Source organism: Mus pahari, chromosome 1, assembly GCF_900095145.1.
Source record: "Mus pahari chromosome 1, PAHARI_EIJ_v1.1, whole genome shotgun sequence".
In the NCBI taxonomy this organism is placed as follows: domain Eukaryota; kingdom Metazoa; phylum Chordata; class Mammalia; order Rodentia; family Muridae; genus Mus; species Mus pahari.
This window is the reverse complement of record NC_034590.1, coordinates 130,552,888-130,575,708: the sequence shown is the minus strand read 5'-3', so window position 1 is coordinate 130,575,708 and position 22,821 is coordinate 130,552,888. Positions and strand designations below refer to the sequence as shown.

The 22,821-nt window shown below is 43.2% G+C and overlaps 1 protein-coding gene across 1 annotated transcript in view; it reads left to right on the top strand.

Moving 5' to 3' along the window:
* The window catches only part of Ostf1 (osteoclast stimulating factor 1), a 49,782-nt gene extending 27,458 nt beyond the window's left edge, over window positions 1–22,324 (top strand). The window contains exons 2-10 of the mRNA XM_021202211.1: window positions 1,096–1,142; window positions 9,116–9,166; window positions 10,254–10,317; window positions 11,424–11,477; window positions 13,879–13,986; window positions 14,627–14,676; window positions 17,409–17,487; window positions 19,307–19,408; window positions 21,818–22,324. Coding sequence (XP_021057870.1) covers window positions 1,096–1,142; window positions 9,116–9,166; window positions 10,254–10,317; window positions 11,424–11,477; window positions 13,879–13,986; window positions 14,627–14,676; window positions 17,409–17,487; window positions 19,307–19,408; window positions 21,818–21,876 — 614 coding nt within the window. The 3' untranslated portion in view covers window positions 21,877–22,324. The remainder of the gene's footprint in view (window positions 1–1,095; window positions 1,143–9,115; window positions 9,167–10,253; window positions 10,318–11,423; window positions 11,478–13,878; window positions 13,987–14,626; window positions 14,677–17,408; window positions 17,488–19,306; window positions 19,409–21,817) is intronic.
* The last annotated feature ends 497 nt before the right edge of the window (window positions 22,325–22,821 follow it).

The window sequence follows — 22,821 nt, the reverse complement described above, 5'->3', positions numbered from 1 at the left end:
CTTCTTCTTCTTCTTCTTCTTCTTCTTCTTCTTCTTCTTCTTCTTCTTCTTCTTCTTCTTCTTCTTCTTCTTCTTCTTCTTCTTCTTCTTCTTCTTTTGGTAAAACACACCCCCTTGTTTGCTGTAGGCCTTATACTGACCTCATTTGTATTAATTTTGTGAGCTTAAATTCATACTGTATACATCTGCTGGGAGATTTAACAAGTTCAGACCCTTTCCTTCTGATGCTTTGAGCCAGTGCAAATGATATGAATTCTGGGGGAGTGCTGTGGAGCATGTGGGATGGAGGGGTGACTCTGCTCTTATGTGGTTCTTTTCTTTCCCTCCATTTTTGCATCCATTTGGAAAATATAATGTTTCAATAGATTGATTTAAAAAATTTAAAAACATTTGATTATTCTTTATAATTTTTGTTAAGCTGTTCAAATTAATTCATGAATCAATTAATGTTTGAGACAAGAGTCACCTTTCCAGGGTGACCTGGAACATGCTATGTAGACCAGGCTAACCTCAAATCATAGAGATCTGCCTGCCTTTGCCTCTTGAGCACTGAGATTACAGGTGTGTACTACCATATCTTGCCTGACTAATTACCTTTAAAGATTAATTTTATTATTCATTAATTTGTTCATGTGCGTATGTAGGCTGCATGTATGCAGGTTCCTGTAGAGATAGAAGAGGGTGTTCGAGCTTCTGTAACTGCAGTTGTGAGTTAGGATCTGTACTGAATAGGATCTGTACTGGGTCTTCTGAAACAGAAGACAAGTGTTCTTAACTAGCGAGCCCTCTCTCCAGCCCTCTCAGTCCCTTAACTCTGTAGTTTTAAGTTTGATGTTACTATTAGAAGGACTGTCTATACTCAGGGCAGAAATGCAGTGCAAATCTGTAACTCTTGTCAAACAAAGCCATCACCCATGTGCTAACATTCACCTAACAAAAATTTTAAAGATTCATCCCATAGGTGAAAAGGTGCTTCCTCTAAAGCTACATTGCCAAATAGACTTTTAACTTGGGAATTCTAGCAGGGAAAAATTAGTTAACAACTTAGCATGAAGTTATAAAAGAATTGATCAGATTTTTTTTTTCTTTCTTTAGGGCAAGTTAAAGTCTTCAGAGCTCTATATACATTTGAACCCAGAACTGTAAGTATTCTGATTTAAACTGAAGTTGACACAGCCCTGTAAGATGACTTTATTCAGACACCTGTTCTGGCCTAAGTAGTCTGCGCTTTCTGCGATGCATACATCATTCACAGAACGGATGTTCAATCCCTCTCCACTGCTTGCCTTAGTGAGCAGAACTAAACCCCAGGTTGACTTGTATGGCCTGAGTTTAAAGGTCCTAGACTCCCTCACATTGCTTCATCCCTTTGTATGGTGACATCTGTTTCCAAGAAATATCTATAAACTTCAGAGACCCAGTCCTAGTCAGCCTTCATGTGAATCACACCAACTTTGACCCTCTATTGTGTTTTATAAAAAGGAAAGAAAGAACCAAGATATGTTTGCTAGATATATATGGTGAGGTGGAAGGGGATGCCTCTATGGGCCCATGCTGGGGCATCCCTTCCCCCTGAGGTACCAGCCATATGGTGAATAGAGTATGGAATAGAGTTTATTTAGGGCATGGGGAGTGGCGTTGAGGAGGGAGTAGAGACAGAGGAAGAAAGAGGGGGTGGAGGGGAATGGGGAGAGAAGGAACAGAGAGGGAAGAGAGTAAAAGGGTAAGAGTAAGAGAGTAAGAGGATGGGGAGGGGACAAGCAGCCCCTTTTATAGTGAGTCAGATATACCTGGCTATTGCCAGGTAACTGGTGGGGTGGAGCCTAGAAGGAATGCTAACATCCTTTACCTCACACCTTCTGCCAACCTCCTGGAGTAGTTCTTTCATATCTCTTCTGTCTGCATTTTTCCATTGCTGTGGCTCTGGTGTCCACCCATCCACCCATGGTTTAGTGAGCTCATCACACTGGATGAGGCCTTGAGGTTAGTGCAGGAAGGACGTAGAGGAAAGCTAGCTAAGCGTGAGTGAACCAGCAAGCTCCACTCCTCCCTCCTTTTTTCAGGGTTCCTGCTTGAGATCATGAGTTTCCTCAGTGATATAAGCCATATCGCACGCCCCCCCCCCCATCCCCCAAGCTGCATATGCTCAGTGTTTTAATCACAGCCACAGGAAGGAAACCATAACACACACTATATGTATCTCCATAGCACCCATCCCTGCGGTCACATCCTTTGTGTGTGCCTCCACCCACTCTGAGTATGAATCACTGCCGCCAGGTCAGAGCCTGCCAGGAGTTCACATTCTGCCACCTCCTAATCCTGGATACCCAGGTCCTCATTAAAAATGGGGATGCTGTTCACTGATGCACACCACAGGCCTCCTTACAGTCCTGACAGAAGGTGCCTACTTAACATTCCTCAGCTGGTGACCGTCAGCCAGTGACAGTGATGTTAATAGGCAGTCCAGGCTTGCACACTCAGATGAGCTCTCCTGAGACTTCAGAGTGAGCCAGCCTCTGGGCACAGGCTGTTACTTTCACCACAGTAGGCGTTGGTGAGGGTGGACCACGGACAGAGTGCTTGTGGAGGGGCTGCTGCTGCAGCATCAACAACCTGAAACTTTAGTCACAGACATACAATTCCTCATAATCCTGGAAGTCAGGGCCTCAGATTGCACAAAGGGCTAAGACAGGCAGAGTAGCCTGAGGACAGAGTCATCTTTAACTTTGCTTACAGGGACAGCCTCTGATGGGATCAGGACCACTGTCTTAGTTAGGGTTTTACTGCTACGAACAAACAACCACAACCAACACAAGTCTTATAGAGGACAACATTTAATTGGGGCTGGCTTACAGACTCAGAGGTTCAGTCCATTTTCATCAAGGTGGGAACATGGCAGCATCCAGGCAAGCACAGTACAGGAGAAGCTGAGAGTTCTACATCTTCATCTGATGGCTGCTAGGAGAAGACTGACTTTCAGTCAGCTAGGATGAGAGTCTTAAGGCCCACACCTATAGTGCCTCGCCTACTCCAACAAGGCCATACCAACTCCAACAGGGCCACACCTTCTAATAGTGCCAGTCCCTGGGCCAAGCATATACAAACCATCACAGCCACTCAAGGAGGATAGTTATGAAGGAGAACACACAGCATCAGTTGTCCCTGCCAAACCATACAAGCCACACTCCTACTCTAGAGTGAGACCTACATTCCCCAACAGTAGAGACTGAAGTGACTCTTGACTCTTCCTTTGCTCTCCCCAGTTGTCATGAGCTGGGTCACTGTTGTCCTTTCTCACCTACTTCCTCTCCCTGTGTGACTTCCTCGTACCTTTGGCCTTTCCTTACTCTCAGTAGGACTCAAGCTTCTCTATTCTGTTTGTGTTCCCTGCTAGGCTAATGTTTCCCATGCGTGGGTTTGGGCCTCCGTCTGCAGCGCATCTGTATTTGATTAGTTGATCCTGTAAGGTCTAGCTCTTGTTTCCAGTGCTTCTGGCCTCTGCCCATCCTCCTTTTGCATCACTCAGGGGACTCCTGGTAGAACCCATGTCTTCACCTTTTCTGGACCATAGTGTTGCTCCTCTATGGTCATGTTAACTGCATGCCCTTCCATGAATATTGCTCTGAGTACCACTAGAAGTGGGTGCCTCTTTCACTGTGACCTGCTCAGGCACAGTGCTGTACAGGCAAGTGCGGTCTTTGGGCAGAACCCAGGTTCAGAGTCTGTGCTGAGGTTTCTGATTTGTCCTGCTTTCTTCCCTGCTCGTGACCTGGAGATTACTTAACTCTTGTCCCTGTTGTTTCTATTGGTTTCAGTGAGGACCATGATAATGTAAAGGCATCAGCAGCTGGAGTAGTCACTGTTGCTAAGGAGTGCTAAGGTTGTTGTACTGATAGACATTTAAGAGATATCTTTCCTTTGTTGATATACTGATTACTAGTTTCCCTCCATTTCTTCTCTGGAGGAAGTTTCTCCATGTTATTTTTAAAAGCCTTAGTCATTATTGAATGTATAGGAGAAAAAATATATTTAATGCATTCAGTAATTTAAAAATATCCCATTTTTAAACTGTGACTATAGATTTTGATATGCTGGTCCTGAGTATCGATAATGCCCATTCTACATTCTGTAACCAACTTCTCAATTCCTCCATGTTCTCCCTCCTGTCAGTCTAGATACTGAAGTATCTTGTCTAGTGGACAGGAGGCTACCAACTCACAGGGCATTCCTTTTACCTTTTGTTCAATATTGGACAGTCTCCCAGATATTCATTTACTTTTGTGAGTTTGTGATCCTGTCTCTTGAACAATGCTGGAGCATAATTTGTTCCCTGGGACAGGCATTCCTCATCTTTGTAGGGGCACATAACCCACTAAGCACCCAGCAAGTCATGTACAAGGCACACACACCATGACACAGGGACACTACAGCATGGCACACAGCACACTGTGGCACATGACACACCACATGATCAGCACACCACACATTGTGTATACCACATGCACAGCACACCACTTAGCAAACCCTGGGCACAGCACTCTGGGAACACAGCACGTGGAGGTCATAGCACCACCTTATATGGAGCACACAGTTCACAGCACACTACAGAGTACACTGAGTATACAGCTGAGTGCATAGCACACCAGGTACACACCACACCACAAGCTCAGCATTCTGAGCACATTGCTCTGTACACTGGGGTCACCGTCCTTCCATACTCTATGCTTGGCACACCAAGTATGCAGCACATCACACGCATAGTATGCTGAGTATATAACACATTGAGGTTATACCTCAAAAAGCATTGTAGCCTGGAAGTATTAAAGGCTGAACTGGAAGCTGTGAGCCCTTTAATTGCGTATACAGCATCCTAGAAGGCTACGGTACTGCTTTTTAGCTAGTGTTACAACCCAAGGAGAATTGAGAGTGATGGCCAGTTCTAGGTTTGGTAATGCATTGACTGGATAGAGTGAGGCAGTTGTGGCTCCTGATATCTTGCCTCAAGGAAAGGCATTTCTGGCTTCACCAAGCCCCCTTCTGTTCTAACTCCCCCGGCTCCCATTGAGATGAAGTGTCACACAGAGACACCTGGACCGGGTAGACACGTGTGAATGCATGTTGACAGGGAGGAACAATGTGCATGAGGGGTGCTACTTTTTGGAAGAAAACCAGATGGACCTGCTTGGGCCTACAAGGCTTGCTGGGCTGCCCCAGGTGATAATGTGTGGTCTAGAGTGAGGAGCCAGAAGCCAAGGCAGGATCCCAGCCATGTTCCTCACTGTCATCTGCAGCCTAGACTAGAGATGTACAGAGTACTGTACAAAGGTACTCATGACCCAGTGCTGCCAAGTGAGAAGCCAAGCATACTAAGCTGAGGAAAGGGACTGTTTTCCATATTGCTGTCCTGTGTTATTGAGAAGGCATGGTGGGGAATATTTTCTAAAACCACTATCATTGAACTAGATCATGATGTCATGGTAATCAGTAATGGCAAAGTGTGACATTTCTGTGAGAGAAAATACAAGCTGGGGTTAGGAATTGTGGCTCCAATGTCACATGCCGTGTGACAGTCTCATCTTTAATGGAGCAACAAGAAATGGCCTCACTCCTTAGTATTGTTGGAGAGAATTAAACTAGTATTTGCAAAGGTGCAGACCAGTGGGTGGCACATGAATAAGTATTATAAAATATTAAATGAAGACATTCACTGGACATTTATTTTTCCTCTTGATTAATTTTTGTATCTTTGGGTTACTAAATCTAAAAAGTTTTATATGTATTTGCCCTTGGTACTAATGTACATTTACCCTACATTTGCCCTACATTTGCCCTTGGTCCTAGTGTGCATTTGCCCTCAGTGCTATAGCAGCAATCCTTGCTTGTTTCTTTTGGCTTTTGCTTTACTAGAGACAGTGTCTCTCTTTGTGGCCCAGCCTGACCTTGAGCTCAGAGCAGTCATCCTGGCTTAGCCTCCTGCGTCATGAGTCACCAAGCCTACCTCACTTTGTTCTAATACCATATGGTTCTTCAAGGAGAGATGAGAACTTGTGGTTAAAAACTAGACAACAAGCTGATGGAATGACGTGCTCCAGGCAGCTCTGGGTCACTGCTTTCCCACTCCTGTTCCGAGAATACAATGCCAGGAATGTAAAAGTAGATCCTTATTGAACTGTCTACATCGAGGAGTCTATTGTGGGTTCTTAATGGAAAATGTGATTCTTTAAGGTAAAGTCTGATTTTTAAGCCATAGTTACTTGATTGACTGTATTCTCCTCAGCAGGGCCAAGAGTTTCATAAACTACTCCTGAGCCATTAGGAAAGCTCACACCTTTATTTTGTCCTTTTGGAAGAAAGTGTGTAGGTAGCATTGTACTTGAGAGCTATTAAAGGAGAATAAGCTATAAAATCCAATAAAATGGGCAGACTTTTTCTCTCTGACTGATTGGCTACTGGTTGTTTGCCTCATTTGAACAACAAATCTGATGGAGAATGGAGGGGTTTGGGAGGGGTTTGCTGTTTTGAAGTGGTTGGGTTAGCAGTCATTCCTGTAGAATAGCTGCTGTTCATTTAAAGCCAGATCAGCACTGTGAAGTCTTCAGATGACTCAACTTGGTGACATTTTCGAAATGATGCCCTTTACCAAGCCACAAAATACAAGAATTACTTAAAAGATGCTGAGAGTTTTGACTATAATTATCTTAAAAATTGGGCTAAAGCTCACACCATAGAGAATTAACCACTTTAAAGCAAACAATTCAGTGGAATTATTACAGTTGCCGTGGTGAACAACTACTTTCTTTACCAGGTTCCAAAGCATTTCATCACCCCAGAGTAAAACCTTGTGTCCAAAGAGTGGCCATGTCTCATCTCCACTCATCACACAGAGGAGTGATCAGAGATTTGATGTCTGTGCATATGTATACACAGATGTATACACAGATTTAATGTCTGCATATGTGTACACAGATGTATACACAGATTTGCTGTCTGTGCATATGTGTACACAGATGTATACACAGATTTGCTGTCTGTGCATATGTGTACACAGATGTATACACAGATTTGCTGTCTGTGCATATGTGTACACAGATGTATACACAGATTTNNTGTCTGTGCATATGTGTACACAGATGTATACACAGATTTGATGTCTGTGCATATGTGTACACAGATGTATACACAGATTTGATATCTGTGCATATGTATACATAGATGGTTGGGATGTGTTTTAGGCTGTTTATTTGGTGGGGATTTTTTTTTTCCTTGTGTTCTTGTTTATTTCATGAATGAGTGATCTTGATGGAAATTTAGGCAGACCCGACTTTTGAAGGAAACTAAAGGGACAGGAAAAGGTAGCTCCTTGGTTTCTCTGAAAGCACTGACTGGAGAGGGCTCATAGTGAGCTGTGAGTGGACAGGTTCTGAACAGGAATGGTCTTGGGACATCTCTAATGTAAAAAGGGCACATCTGACCATTGTAGAACGGTGGAAAGTACAGTCACCTCTGTGGCTGTACCTCCCCCACTTCGAAGTTTCTTCTTCCTTCCGGTGCTTTGGCACTTTCTAAGGAGACGCAGTCAAGGAGTGATAAAATGTCAGCTTAATGCTCTGAGATGGCCGCTGTGTTCAGCTGCCGTGCTTTGGTGATGAATGTGGGACTCTCCTAAGTGTCTCCGAGAGGCTCCTGTTTGCAGCTAGTCTTAACGGAAATTGTTTCTCTAATCACTTCTATGACTGCAGCATATTGAAAGTAATATTGGCCATCCATCTTCAAAACAATGGTTAGAGAAAGATCTCAGAGGTCTTTTATTTCTCTTCCCCTGGAATATTATTTCAGATGAAGTTACAGTGCACTTCCTCGGGTCCAGTGGGCTTAACAAGTTTTTATGTGGCATCTGCTATGAATCTGGTCTCTGTAAATCGAAGTGCAAAAAGTTATAAATGCTTTAGGAAGTTGCCTTTAAGGGAAGCCATCCATTTTGGGCGATGTCATAAGTCACCATTCACTAGTTTGTATGCCCAAGTGCATCTCTTGTCTGACTTCATATTGTGGTTGCTTTAAGCATGGTGCAGTTGATAACAGTCTTTGTTTATATTCAGGGGAAAACAACAACTTAATATAAATAATTCTGGAATGAAATTCAGCACTAGGGCAGTCATATATACTCATCGCAGTCTGCTCCAGAGGGGAGGCAGACACTTGGGGAATGAATAGATGAAATAACTTGCTTTTCTAGTATCATTTTTAGTTGTATGTGTAGAATGGGCAGATATAACAAGTCTTTTTTTCTAGATATTTTATAGTAGTATTTTAAAAATGAACTGTGTAATAAGAGCACATTTAGAAAAATTTTGTTTATAATTTATACGTAATCACCACCTTATCCTGTGTCTGTGTTTGGTATTTTTTAGTCTCATTTTGTAAGCACCTGTATCCATAGCTGAGATTTTCTTTCAGTGGGCATTATACTTCCTATTTACTCAAAAACTCATGGTGTTATCTACTGGAAGTTAACAAGATGTGTAAACTGTTGGCTGTCTTAAGAGAGTTTGCAGGACACTTGATGGGTCAGGCCAGGGTGAGGCACTAGCTATGAAACTAGGCCTTGCAGTTGCAAGCCTTTCTGGATGGGCAGTGACTGCTTCTTGTTCTTTAGGCTGTCAAGGCTGAAGTACATATAAATAGCCATGTACAAGAAACACTCGTTCTCTGTGAGCATGAAGACAGACCATGGAATAGTTTTCTGAAAATAAGCAGATATAAGTATTAATATTTTTCATGGTTTATTTATATATATGTTTTCCCTCTATTCTAAGAGGGAAAGTTTTACCTATATTCTGTATGGTGTGAAGATCCTTTGTAATAGAAGAATATAAAAGGTATTAGAATCGCATATTTGTGATCCCCCCACACAATTCTTTGATAGCATCCAGCTTTAGAATTCAAATATTAATTTATTGTAATATTTTTATGTGTTTATTTATTAATGCTAATATAGAAGTGATATTGTATATATGAATACTTTAGGATTTAAAATTACAAAATGAAAGAAATCACTGTATTCTAAGGTAGGAAAAATCTCATGGAGTCATTGTTCTTTTTTTATTCCTTCTAGCCAGATGAATTATACTTTGAAGAAGGAGATATTATCTACATCACTGACATGGTAAGCCTAGCTAATATTCTGTATTATGACTGCATACTATAGATATATTAGCATAGTGCTGGACTGTTTTATGTAGCCATAATATTGTGGATTATTTTAGGTATATATTTACATATAAATATATATGTAAAGTCTTGCTTTTTGACACATTTATGGTAACACATCATTGAATGTAGTTATCTTATTCACCAATAGGAAATAGTTGAATAAGTGTTGTTATGACCACAAATGAAACTCTGAAGCCATACAAAGGAATGAGGATATCTTTCAAATTATAGTCTAATATAATTCAAATGGGGTAAAGCAAGATAAAATGCATACATTATGCTTTACTTACCTAATGAAGGGTTAGCGTCTATAAATATGCCTCTATTTTCTTACTTTGAAAGTAAAGGAAAAACTAAAATATGATTTAAGAATCAGTTTTGTTATATGAAGGAAGGGAAAATAGATTTTTAAAATTATAATTTGTTTTGAAGATTTTTATGAGGTGATAGAACTAATAAAAAGCAGCCCCAAGAAATTAAGAACAGAATAAATCAGATGACTTTAATCATGCTCTGGCAGTTAACATAGCCATCCAGAAAGGTAATATTCTCAGTAAGACTTGGCAGTTTGACTAAACATCCCTAGTGACTATATCAAATAAAACACACCTGCAGATAGGTGGGTGGGTGGATGTATGTATGTATGTATGGATGGAGGGATGAGTACCCATCTCGACAGACATTTGCTCTCAGGCTACTGTGAGTCTGGCATTTGAGGACAGCTGAGTCTCTAGGTCTTTCTGCTTCTGTATAGGGGTGATCTTTTTTATATCAAAAAGTTATCCAAAAATGAAGATAAGTCCAGAAAAACCTTTAGAAAATGTAGCAAAACATGAAAGTATATCAGAGAAGAGATGTTGAATTCTAGACACTTAATTCTACAGCTGTAGAATGGGGGATGCTTGTGTACTTACATTCCTGATAAGGGGAGTGGGTGCTGATGGCGAGGATTTGAGGATGCTGATCAATGAGGAGATGCACTTGCGGACCCAGATGGTTTCAGATACAGCTCCATGCTGACTCCCTTGTTCTCTTGGCAGAGTGATACCAGCTGGTGGAAAGGAACTTGCAAAGGCAGAACAGGACTGATCCCAAGCAACTATGGTAATTGGCCAGCTGTACTGTGAGCTTCCTGTTCATAAGGTGGCCATGCACACCGGTGTGCACTCACTGCTAACTAACTCACTGCTTAGAACAATTCATTGCAACAGGACAAACGCACAGTTTCCAGAGAAACACTATGGATTTACTTATCTGCTAGTACTTGTTTTTTTGTGATGTTCTTAAACTCCAGATCTTCTGGTTTGTGCTGAAGAAGTCCTACTTTGTAAACTCACATGTGGCCTGTTATACTCACTAAGTGCTTATCATAGCACTTTGTCCTTGTTAAGATATGGCCCCTTTGTAAAATTATTAATATTTTTGGTTAAAAGATGACACAAGATTGGTGAGCAAGAGTCCCGGATATTAGTCTTTTTCTCCCCATTAGTAACAGGGTGGAGTACAAAGGACACCCAGAATGATGCCTGTGGGGAGCCCTGTGCGCTCTGGGCTGCATGTGGTTCTGTTCCTCTGAAATCCAAATGCATCTTTCCACTGTGCTACATTTCCAGCCTTGGCTGTAGAGACTCGGGGTAGAAAATAAAGAATGGCCTATTCAAGCCCTCTTATAAGGGTCAGCAGGCTTGGGGCTGGAGCAGCAGGTTCTCTCTGGGCTCTCCTCCTCATTCTAAGGCCACAGTGGAACCTTCTGAAAGCAGATAGACAGCAGCTGTCCCTTGTGAATACAGGCAGTGCTGAGTGGCTCTTGGCCCCTGCTGCTTGCCCCAACAGAAGGGAATCAGGTGTTTTCCAGAATGTGAAACTGGATATCAGATGCTTATAGCTTTTATGACTGTTCGTATTAAACAGTCGCCTAACCTTGGTGTTTGGTTCAGTGATCTGTTCTGCTAGTGTCTGTGCTTGCTGTTGTTTATGCAAATAATCTCTGTGTAACTGCTTTATTTCTTGGCTTGGTTTCACTTAGCGTGGAGTCCAGCCTCTCTTAAAGGACATACTATCAGTTATTTTCTGTTACTTTTAATCCACATTATGTGAATAATTGAGCAGTTGTATCTGAGGCCCTGGCCATGAAGCCCATGGGCATAACCAACTACCGTGAATTACTGAGCAACCCTAATGGTGGGCTTATATCTTTGTTTCCAATCTAGTGGCTGAGCAGGCAGAGTCCATTGACAATCCATTGCATGAGGCTGCAAAAAGAGGTAGGTCTGATTCTCTTTTTTCTTTTTTGGTAGAGGGTATGATATATGAAAATGCATAGGCTTTCTAAATTTTTTTCTTTGAAAATCTCATACATGTAAACAAGTGTTTCGGCCACTCCTCCAGCTCCAACTCTCCCTTCCCTATAACATGCCCCTCTCCCAACTGCATGCTCTCGTTTTAAAATAAGCAACCCCTGAATCCAGTCATTGTCCCTGTATACATGGCCATGGGACCATCCAAGGGGGCATGGGCCACCTACCAGTGGTCCCAGCCTCGAGGTCAATGACTGCTTTCTCCATCAGCTATCAACTTCAAATAGCTCCTCAGCTAGGAGCGGGGCTCATGAACCCCTTCCCATCCACGTAGGGATTCTGACTGCTTTCGTTGTGTGCATATAACTAGATGTGCAGAGAGTCCACAGGAGCAGCAGCCGAGCCATGCCCAGAAGACAGGGTTGGCAGCACTCTCCTCTGTTCTCTGGCTCTTTACATTCTGTCTTCTTACTGTGCAAGGATTGCTGAGCCATGGATGGAGAGGGTGGCCCGCATAGCCTGCGTGCTGAGCGCTCAGCACTCACTCTCGCTCAGCACTTTGACTGGCTGAGTCTCTGCATTAACTGCTGCCCACTGCAAAAGAGGAGCTTCTCTGAGCGGCACAAATCTTATGAGGATAAACATACATATTTAGAAGGCAGTTGAACATGACCATTTAAACAAAACAACAGCTACATTTGTGACATCCCCAGCCATGGGGGTTGACGCAGTTTATGACACATTATGTAAATAATTAAGCTGTTGTATCTGAGGCCCTAGCCATGAAGCCCATGGGCATAACCAACTCCCGTGAATTACTGATCAACCCCAATGGTGGGCTTATATCTTTGTTTTCAATCTAGTGGCTGAGCCCCAGTGGATGCTCCCACGGCCGTGTATACAAGGACAATAACTGGATTCAGGGGTTGCTTATTTTAAAAAGAGAGCATGCAGTTGGGAGAGGGGCATGTTATAGGGAAGGGAGAGTTGGAGCTGGAGGAGTGACCAAAACACTTGTTTACATGTATGAGATTTTCAAAGAATAAGGAAAAAATTTACAGTATGAATTCCCTCCTGTTTATCAGGCCTCAAATACAATCAAAGAAATTGATTGTCCTCATAACAGTCACTCCACTAGGCTCATCTTGCCCGACAGGTTGGTATTATAGCAAAATGCTTGGGTTTTAATGATACGGTGTGATTAAATTCTGACAAGTACATAGATAGCCAGGGCTCAAACATCCAGATTAAGATCTTGAGCATCTCTGTGCTCTCAGAGTATTCCTTCAACATGCCTTTCCACCTGAATCCCTGCCTTCTCTAGAAGCAATCTCTGTGCTGACGTTCCTCACCCTAGAAGGCAAAGAGTGATTTTAATTTTAAAATAGCACTTACAGAAGGTCGTGATCTGATTCTCAAAGCTCAGACTCAGGTAAGGCAGTTAGGTGTAACATCATTAAAATGCAGCGTTCTGAGTCCTGAGGGCAGGAGGGCAACAGTGTCCTGGGACATAGCACTTAGGAGAGAATTGATGTGGGGGAGGCTCCAACCCACCAAGGATGGGAGTTGTCTTGACTTTCTTCCTGTGGGTGACACTTACTTCCCACAAGCCTGGAGCACTTGGCAATGTGTGGGCACATTTTGATTGTCTCAAGTGGAGGGATGGTGCTGACATTCTCCCGGTAGAGGCCCAGGCTGTTGCTAAACATCCCACGGTGCCCAAGGCAAGCCCCACTACATAAAATCTCTCTTGGTGATTCTATTAGGAAACCTTCCCTTGAGCAGTGGGAAGTGCTGGTGCAGCCTGGGCAGGCTGTTTCATTCTGTTCCATTGTTGCATGTGCAAGAGGAAAGAAAGGAAGGGCTTAGACAATGACATAAATAAAACACTTCTTTGTCAAGGAGCTACTTGGGATATTAGCTTGAATTCTTTAAATAAGCAGGTATACTTTAGCATAGAGCAGTAGCTCTGAGCAGCTTAGTTAGTATAAGATACTGTATCTTTTATTTCCAAGACCTGAGAATGCCTTTAAATGTGAGTATGGAGAGTTTCTGTTTGTAGTTAGGTTTTGTATTACACCCTGCCTTTCAGGATTAATACATCTTTTTTTCCACCCTCCAAAGCAGAAATACCTTTAAACCTATCTTTGGCAACTCCTATTAAAAATGGATGTTACTGCAGCTTCTCAACGACCCAGGGTGCAGATGCACCGTACTAAGTGCATTAGTGGGCAGGCCGTGCTTTAAGATTTGCTGATTAATCCATCACAAATGGGAGCTTACAAAGGATGAAATTGATTTAAAAGCAGAACAAAGTGGGAGGGAAAGCCTTCTCCTTGTGTTTTTTATAAGTGTAAAATTCTTTCAGGCAACTTGAGCTGGTTGAGGGAGTGCTTGGACAACCGAGTGGGTGTGAACGGTCTGGACAAAGCTGGAAGCACTGCCCTGTACTGGGCATGCCACGGTGGCCACAAAGGTACTGAACTCGATGCTTATCTGATTTTGTGCTCTTCAACATCTCCTCCACCTACGGGAGCCTGCCTTCTTTAGTGATAAAGGCTGTGTTCTGGGAAAGGGCAGAGCAGTGGCGGTGCGGAGTGGCAGGTGAGCCCCTTGGTGCAGACCCCATGAACTTCCCCTTCTCTCCGGCTTTCGAAGGCACCAAAACACACCAGTAACAGGATAGCAAACCACGGTCACCTGCCACAGAGGAAAAGCAGAGCTGGTACGGGTAGCCTTTCCCTAGCTATGCTTTTGGACCCACATTTTAAGTTTAATGCAATTTGAAGTACCACACTGATTTAAGCCTGCAAATCTGTTGCGGCCATTAATAACAGGTTGGATTTTTCTAAGTATTTTATTCTAGCCCAATCCCACTATCCACTCTTTTCCGCCAACTGAGATAAATCTTTGGGTCTGAAATTTTTCTTTTGTAATCTAACTTTTAAGTTTTGTTTTTTGTTTTTTGTTTTTTTCCTGAAGATAAAATTTGAAAATCTTGTAAGAATTTTCTAGAAATTCTCCTAACAAGCTTTGTCTTTTGCTATTTTGTTGCCTGCTTTTACAAAGTTCACTGTTTCTGTCTTAAGAAATTGTGTTTTCTGTTTGAATTGCAGACATAGTGGAGGTTCTGTTTACTCAGCCGAATGTGGAGCTGAACCAGCAGGTGAGGCCACATGGTGGGCACCATATTCAGCATTCCCACCGCTCTCTCGTTCACACACTCCAGCTTGTGCGCATACACAATATTTTAATTCAGGTGCTCCAAGCAGATGGAGTTTTGTTGTTGTTCCTGTGTTTCCTTGCTGTGGTACTGTGGTTGGAAGCCAAGCCCTCACACATGCTGTTCAAGTACACGTGGTCGAGATAGTCAGCTTGCAAAGAGAAAGCTTTACCTCAGTCCCAGTTCGGGAGGTGGTGATCAAGTGGCCACTTGGCTCTTGGGCTGGTACTATGAGTGAGCATGTGGTAGTGCTGGTCAGCTCACTGTGTCTGTCTCCAGGGAGCAGAGTCTCACCACCCACTTTGAGTACACGCCCCAGGGCATGACGGCTCCTTCCCACTTGTCTTTCTTCCCAAAGTTCCATCAACTCCCTCTGGATAGCAGCATGCCAAGGACCTCTGGGGACACTTAAGATCGCAAACTACAGCTAGGGCCCTTCTGCTAAAGGTTCCTATCACTGCCAAGTTCCCAAAACATGAGCCTTAGGAGACAAACTTTCACCACGTCTAGCCCTGGCAGTTTCCAGTCTTGTTTGTGATCTGACTTTTCTTACTAAGAAAATTTAACTTTTTAAATTTTTTATCATATATTTCATCATCTTTATCTTTTTTAAAAAAGTCCCCTTTTGCCGGGTATGGTGGCACATACCTTTAATCCCAGCACTCGGGAGGCAGAGGCAGGCGGATTTCTGAGTTCGAAGCCAGCCTGGTCTACAAAGTGAGTTCCAGGACAGCTAGGGCTATACAGAGAAACCCTGTCTTGAAAAACCAAAAAATAAAAAAATAAAATAAAAATTCCCCTTTTAAAATTTATTATTACTATGATGATGATGATGATGATGATGCGTATGGGTGTTCTGCCTGCATGTTTGTACACCACATGTATGTAGCACCAATAGAGACTAGAAGAGGGCATCAGATCTCCCCCAGGGACTAGAGTTGCAGATAATTATGAGCCTCCATGAGGTTGCTGGGAATTGAACCTGAGGCCCCTGGAAGAGCAACCAGTGAGTGCTCTTAACCACTGAGCCACCTCTTCAGCCCCACCTTTATTTTGATTTTTTTTGTTTTAATTCCCCAGAATTGTGTATTCATTTTCTATTGCTATGTAGCAAATTATCCCTGGCTTATCATTGTGTATTGATTGGGTGGGTTGCAATTCTGTTCATAACATCACAAGATTCTCGACTCAGGATCTCACACTGTAAAACCCAGAGTTAGTGGGAACTGGGTTCCTGGGAAGCTTGAGGTCCCCTTCAAAGCTCACTACAGTTGTCGAGATTTGAGCGTTTTGGTCCCTGTAGTACTGATGCCCTGAGCTTTTAGAGGCTCCCCCTTTCCATCAGTAGCTAACAAAATGGCTGGTTGCTGTCTTCCTCATGGTAAGCAGGTGCTGCTCTTTGCTCTACCGTTTAATCCTCATTTTAAAAGCCTGCCTGATTAGATGACCCCCTCCCCAATATACTCGCACTTTCGGTGAACACAATAACTGTTGTCTGCAAAGCGATGGACTTTCTATTTTTAAATACCAGGTCTTACTCTGTACCCCATGCTGGCCTTAAACTTGCTGTGTAGACCAAGCTAGACTTGAACTCACAGGGATCCACATATCTCTGTGCCCTGAGGGCTAAGATTAAAATTGTGTATCACTGTGCCCCAGCCAAGAGGAGTGATGGCCTTTGTATTCTCTGACTTCACCCACACTCGAGGATGAGGGCTCTATATGGGATCTCTTTGAGGGTAAAAGGGAATGAGTATTTTAGGGGTCGTCTGAGAAATTTGCTGCCGACAAGCTCTTACTTCACTCTTACTTTTAATAGCATCCCTTTCTTGTTTGGTTATGTAATACTAATGATATGGCTAATATATTAATTATTACTCTTAAAAATGTTCTCTGCTATTTCTTCCCTAGGAACTTTTTAAGTTGTTTTCAAACACTCGGTATCTTGGTTCATTCATTTGCCTGTGCAATTGACAGCTGTGTGAGCTTGGTGGGGGAGTGAGGGGCTCCTAGACACACTTCTCCATAGGCTGAGGGGTGACGCCCCGCCTGTACTGTTGGGTATGCTCACATAAATACGACTCCAACCCCCAGCAGTGTGGGGCTGCACTACAGAGGTGGAGTGCACTGTCCTCACTGGGTAGGGAGGTGGGCCGACGTGCTGAGCGTGCTGAGTGAAGGAGCTTACTGTTGTCTGTTCCTGTTCCTGGCTCTGGTCACCTTTGCAACCCATTGTGCATGAGCTTGGGGACTCTGGGGATTTTTCAGCAGGTTATTTCTACTCTGGTTTAATGGGGCAAATGCCAGTAACTGGTCCTAGGGTTCTAATGAGGTATGAATCTATTTGGCCACTCCTGTTTCCACTCCGAGCCTCCTCCTTGCCCAGTGCCTCTAGGAGTCTTCAGTTCCTGATGGTTGCTGGTCTCTGCATTTCCTGCTGGAGTGTCCCTCTGCAGGAGGCCATGTCTCAGCCTGTCTCACCAAGCTAGCTTTGCCCCTCCTCCATCTCTCCCAGAGCACCTTCTCTCTGCCTGAGTTCCTCTTCCCCCTAGAATTCCATGTGGTTCTGTAGCTTTTCTCTTAATTTAGATTTATGTGGATTAAACTTATGCTGCTGCCTTCACCCGGTCCATTTTGTATTTTTAATACACGATTTTCCCTTTCTTTCAATGTAGAATAAGCTGGGAGACACAGCTCTGCACGCAGCTGCCTGGAAGGGTTATGCAGACATTGTCCAGTTGCTACTGGCAAAAGGTAAAGTTTTTATTGAATTTTCCTGGTCTTTGCTTGGCTTGAAAACTGGTTCCTAATGAAGCAGGCCATTTGAAATAGTAGGAATACTAAGTCTCCTTCCACTAAAACTACACGGCATTATTACAGTTGAGAGGAACTAATTGGAGGCACATTTATGGTTCCTTTTTACTTTGAGTTAAGATGCTGATAAACTTAAAAAAAAAAAACATACAAATGTATTGCTTTTAGAAAGAACTTCCTGTGCATATCTGCAGAACTGTAGGGCTTTAGAGCACTGTGTCCTGAGAAGGTTGACGTGAAGTTGGTCAGGCTCCTGCTTGCTTGGGAGTCTTAATAGACAAGGAGAAATGCTGTAGCTGCTGTTGCCTGACCGAGCCTGTGCTGAGGCTCATCTCTTGCTTACATTCGATTCACAGCAACCAGCTAACTTAGGGACTGTCCAACCATTTTTCTGCTTATACCATAAATATTAACTACTCTTACAAGGCCAATACTGTGGAGCCTTTCTCTAAGCCACAGTTATAGATTCTATCTTTAGGAACATTTGGGGCTGTGTTGTGGAATTATGAGCAATTGTTTTTGGTTTAAGTGTGACGATGCTGTAAACCCCTGATCTAAACGATTACTTACTATGAGGGCTGTTGTTTTTGTCTGAAGGACATGCTGAAGGCTATGTGGGTGATGTGACAGCCGCAAGCTGTATGCTGCTGAGCCATACTTGATGCTTTGTTTTCCAAGTGGTTGCAAGCACTCATGTACTGCATAAATAGTAGAAACCTTGTGATAGGTGGTGCATGCTTGTAGAGCCTTCCTGACAGACAGTTGGACAGTAGCCCTTGGTACCACTTCTAGTGAACGCTGGGTAAGCCTGTGAACAAGTGCACCATTATTTAAATACTGTAAAGTTAAAAATGAAGTTATAAGGCAGGTGAGACGGCAGAGTAGGTAAAGGTGCTGCTGCCAGCCTGAGGGCCCGAGGACTTGAGTTCAGTCCCTGGGACCCACACAGTGGAATGAGGACCAGCTCTGGCTTTCATGTGTGCAGTATGATGTAGGTGCCCACATGCATGCAAATAGATGTAATTTTAAAATGAAATAGCAGAGTGACACAGCTAGTTTGATGTTGTGCACATGTTCATATGTGTGCAGATCATTGTCAACATGGACTGCTCAGGCCCACTCTGAGAGTGGTCACCTTTGAAGGAAGAGCTTAGTTCAGGAGGGCAGGACAGCATTGTGGAATACACGTCTGTATTTTTTTGTTCTTCAACAATGCAAATGTCTCCATGGGTTCTGATGTCATTTTTAGCACAAAGACAAGGGGAAAATGAGTGGAAGAGGGCTTATGGGGACAATGATTTGGGGAACAATGAGTTGCCTGTGAGTGGTATTGTTTTGCCATATGCTGATTTGCATATGAGGGCACCTGCAGATATAAAATATTAATCCCTTGGCATCCAACCCAATGGTCTTTTCTAAGGGCCCTTGAGCTGAGGAAGAATCAAAGGATGTGTTTGGTTGAAGCCCCAACACCTCCTGCTGAAAGTCACCTAATGCATGGGTTATGGCTGTGGCTTCATAAATCCTAGGATTTACCTAGGGCCTGGTCATGGGCTCACCATGTGCAGTCCCTAGAAGCCTGGAAGGGAAGAGCCGGTTTAATGGAGCAGCAGGCTCTCTGATGAACCATGCCAGCCATAATCATTCTGGACCAGAATTGTTCTCTGGTAGCTTTGCCTAAGTGATTAGCTGATGATGGAGGATCAGCTGCTGGGTGCTAGTCTGCAGACACATGACTTCTGTTCCTTGTGTTGGGAAGGTGCAAGGACAGACTTGAGAAACAACGAGAAGAAGCTGGCCTTGGACATGGCCACCAACGCTGCCTGTGCATCGCTCTTGAAAAAGCAGCAGCAGGGAACAGGTATTGTCTTCAATCACTCTCCTTCCTGTGCTTATGGTCAAGACTTTGTAGTGTTTCACTGCAGAGGCCGAGTTCCCCCACATGATAAATGATTGTCAACTTTGAATATATACCATTGTCTAATTCAGATCTAAAATAAAATGATAGTATCAAGCAAGATAGGGCCTTTCATGTTCTCATTTCCTGTGCTCTTTGTTAATAATGGTATGCTTTCCAGCATCACGACATGGTTATGTGAGTGGCTGAAGGTAGATGGAATTAAAGTTGGTGTTCACCACTCCACAATTGCCTTGTGCTTTAGACTTAATGAACATAGCAATACACCACAATTGAAGTTTTTCCAGGCTTTGCCAAAGGCTGTGGAATCTATTCACAATATTGTGGATGGTCCTTCAAATTTAGAAATGAGGTACACATTCTTCAAGATTAAAATACAGATGTGGGAAGATAAATGTGAAAGAATGAAGTGCAGGATAAAGAAAGGGAGTGTCTTTGTTATTCTGTATTCTGTTGAGAAACCACGGCCAACGCAACTGTTATAAAAGAAAGCATTTAATTGGGGGTTTCTTACAGTTTCAGAAGGGTCTATGATCATGATCATGTTGGCAGGGAATGTAGTGCTAGAGATGTAGCTGAGAGCTTTGAGTCCTGTTCTGCAGTAAGCCAAGAGAGAAAGACAGACAAATAGACAGACAGACGCAGACACAGACACAGACTTGGCCTAGTATAGGCTTTTGAAACCTTGATGCCCACAGCCAGCAACACACCTCTTCCAAGAAGGATACTCCTCCTAATCCTTTCCAAACAGCCTATCAGCTGGGGACCAAGCACACAGTTATATTAGCCAGGGGTGGGGGGATGTGAGGGTTGGGGGATATGATTCTCATTCAGACCACCACAGGGTTTAAAGTGCAAGTCATGTGTCCCTACACAGAGCCTGGCTGCTTGTTGCCCTCTCTGTGTGTGTCCTGGGAGGGTGTGCTTTACCTTCTCGGTCACATTCACCTCACCTTTCTCTCTCTCTCCATCATTGTGCCTTTCTCCCATCCATTCATCCTTATTCCCTGGCCTGTGTCAAGCCCAGAGTTTAGTCCCCTGCCTGAGGCTGAGAAACAGTAAGCATTCTCCTTGTCTTTGGGGTTTAAGAGACCCTCCTAAACTATCCTCCTTGCCCATTGCCCATCATAAATAAGCCTGCCCATGAGCCTGCTGCCCCTTTGTATTGCCTTCCACTTCAGTTCACACATAGTGTAAAACAGCCTGGAGCTTGGTGCTTTAACCATGGATAATACTCATTGGAAGAACTGGTGTTTCTCTAAAGACAGTCATTATTGATGTGAGCTCTGGAGGTGATGACAGAGTGTTTGTTAGCTTAGCTGGTGCTATGCAGCTGCAGACTTAGGAGAGGCAGTATTAGTAACTGTGTGGGACAGAAAGTAGAAACCATGTTTGTTCCTGGGTGGGTGGCTTTTGCTTGAGGTTGACCTCCCAGTCCGTTCTGTCCAGTTGGGTCAACAAGAAAGGCTGTGGCCTAACTTCCTTTCTTTGCCACTGACTTCCTGTTGCTAGACTTGTGCCTTCAGAGAGACGCTACTGAGGTGTAAGGTTTCTTAGGTGCTGAAGGTTCTCATTCTCTGTCTCTTGTGCTTGGTCCTAACCAGCAAGTTATCTTCAATAGGATCTTTGCTTTCAAACTTGATAGGGTTCTAGGTCCATCTTCATATGTTCCCCAGACAGAGCATGTCATATTTCCAGTGAAGTCTGGTCTGTGCTAGTGAGAGACCTTGATTTGGTTGCCATACTACCCTGCATCAATTGAACTCTAACAGTGTTTGCTCTCCCATTGCATTTTCCTTGTCAGGAAATTTGTTACTGTAAGAATTTGATGAACACAGCCAAAGAGGCAGCAGTTAGATTAGCCATCTTCCTTTTGACCCCAGTGCATTTGATAGAGTCCAGATTTTTATTGATTTTTTTTTTTTTTAATTTCAGTCTCTTGCTTCTTCTTAAACTTACTTTTTCCTGAAATGAAACGGAAGCACCTGTGTTCTCACCCTCTCTCCCGCATTGCTCACCTTTCTGTGTCCTGCCTTCAGGGAAGGCACAGGCCGTGCACTGACTGACATGGAGTGGCTGCTGGTACTCCGTGCTGGCCGCAGTGCCTGTGGCTGGTGGCTTTGTGCTGGGGTTTGTGCTCGGACAGGTGGGGTTGCACATTGTCAGTGACTCGGCAGCCCCTCGCAGTGAGGCTTTCCAGGTTGGAAAGCAGCGATGGGAAGGGTCACAGGGAGAGCATGACCCCTGGATCGGGGAAGTTCATGTTTTTCAAAAGCACTGATGGTGAACAACAGTCTCAACCGTGTGTAATTTCTTGGTTTGTAATTTTCTTCCTTTCTGTCTTCTCCTTAGATGGGGCTCGAACACTGAGCAATGCTGAGGACTACCTGGATGACGAAGACTCAGACTGATTCCGCCTCGACCCGCTTTGATTGTTGCCTAAACTTCTTTTGCTTTTGCCATTCCAGAACCTGGGTTGTTTGCCAGAAGAGTATTGATAACTGTTCCTTTTAAAGTCTGTATGAGCACAACACTGTTGCACTGTGATCTGTGATGAGTCGGGGTGAGTGTGGGTCATTCTCACCTGCAGCTTGCCAATAAGTAAAGAGATACTTTGTTGTATAAAATACATATATGCTCACCAGGGTAAAATAAACAAAAAAAAAGATTATTTCTATTTATCAAGCAAAAGGAATTTTAATAATTTTTTCTTTTAAAAAATCATTTTTTTAAGTTCTTTACCTCAAGGAATGAGATGTTTTGAGTGGGTTTTTCAAGGGGGAAATGCTTATTATAACAATAGACCAAAACTCTCAACAGAAAATTGTCAGCTATTCTGACAAAAATAAACATTTAAAGAGACTTTATTATCTGTTTTTGTGCTATCATTCATTGCTGGTGAATAAAGCTTTTTTATACTCAGGTAAGAACTGATTCTATGTTATTTTTAGATCACATTTTATATTGATTAGCACAGAAGAATCACAACACTGTATTCCTCTCATAGCTTCCTGTTCTTTTTTCTTTTTTTTCTTTTTTCCAAGACAGGGTTTCTCTGTGTAGTCCTGGCTGTCCTGGAACTCAACTCTGTAGACCAGGCTGGCCTCGGACTCAGAAATCCTCCTGCCTCTGCCTCCCGAGTGCTGGGATTAAAGGCGTGCGCCACCCCTGCCCGACTCACAGCTTCCTGTTCAACACAGTACACAACTGCATATCTTAGAAAAGATAACACTTTAACAATTGTGAAATACTCAGAATTATATTCATGGTAGTACTTAGACTGTAGAAACTCAGTGACCTCATTTCAGTTTGATTAAAGTGTGGAAGCTTAAAAAACGATTCCTATTTCTTTGTGA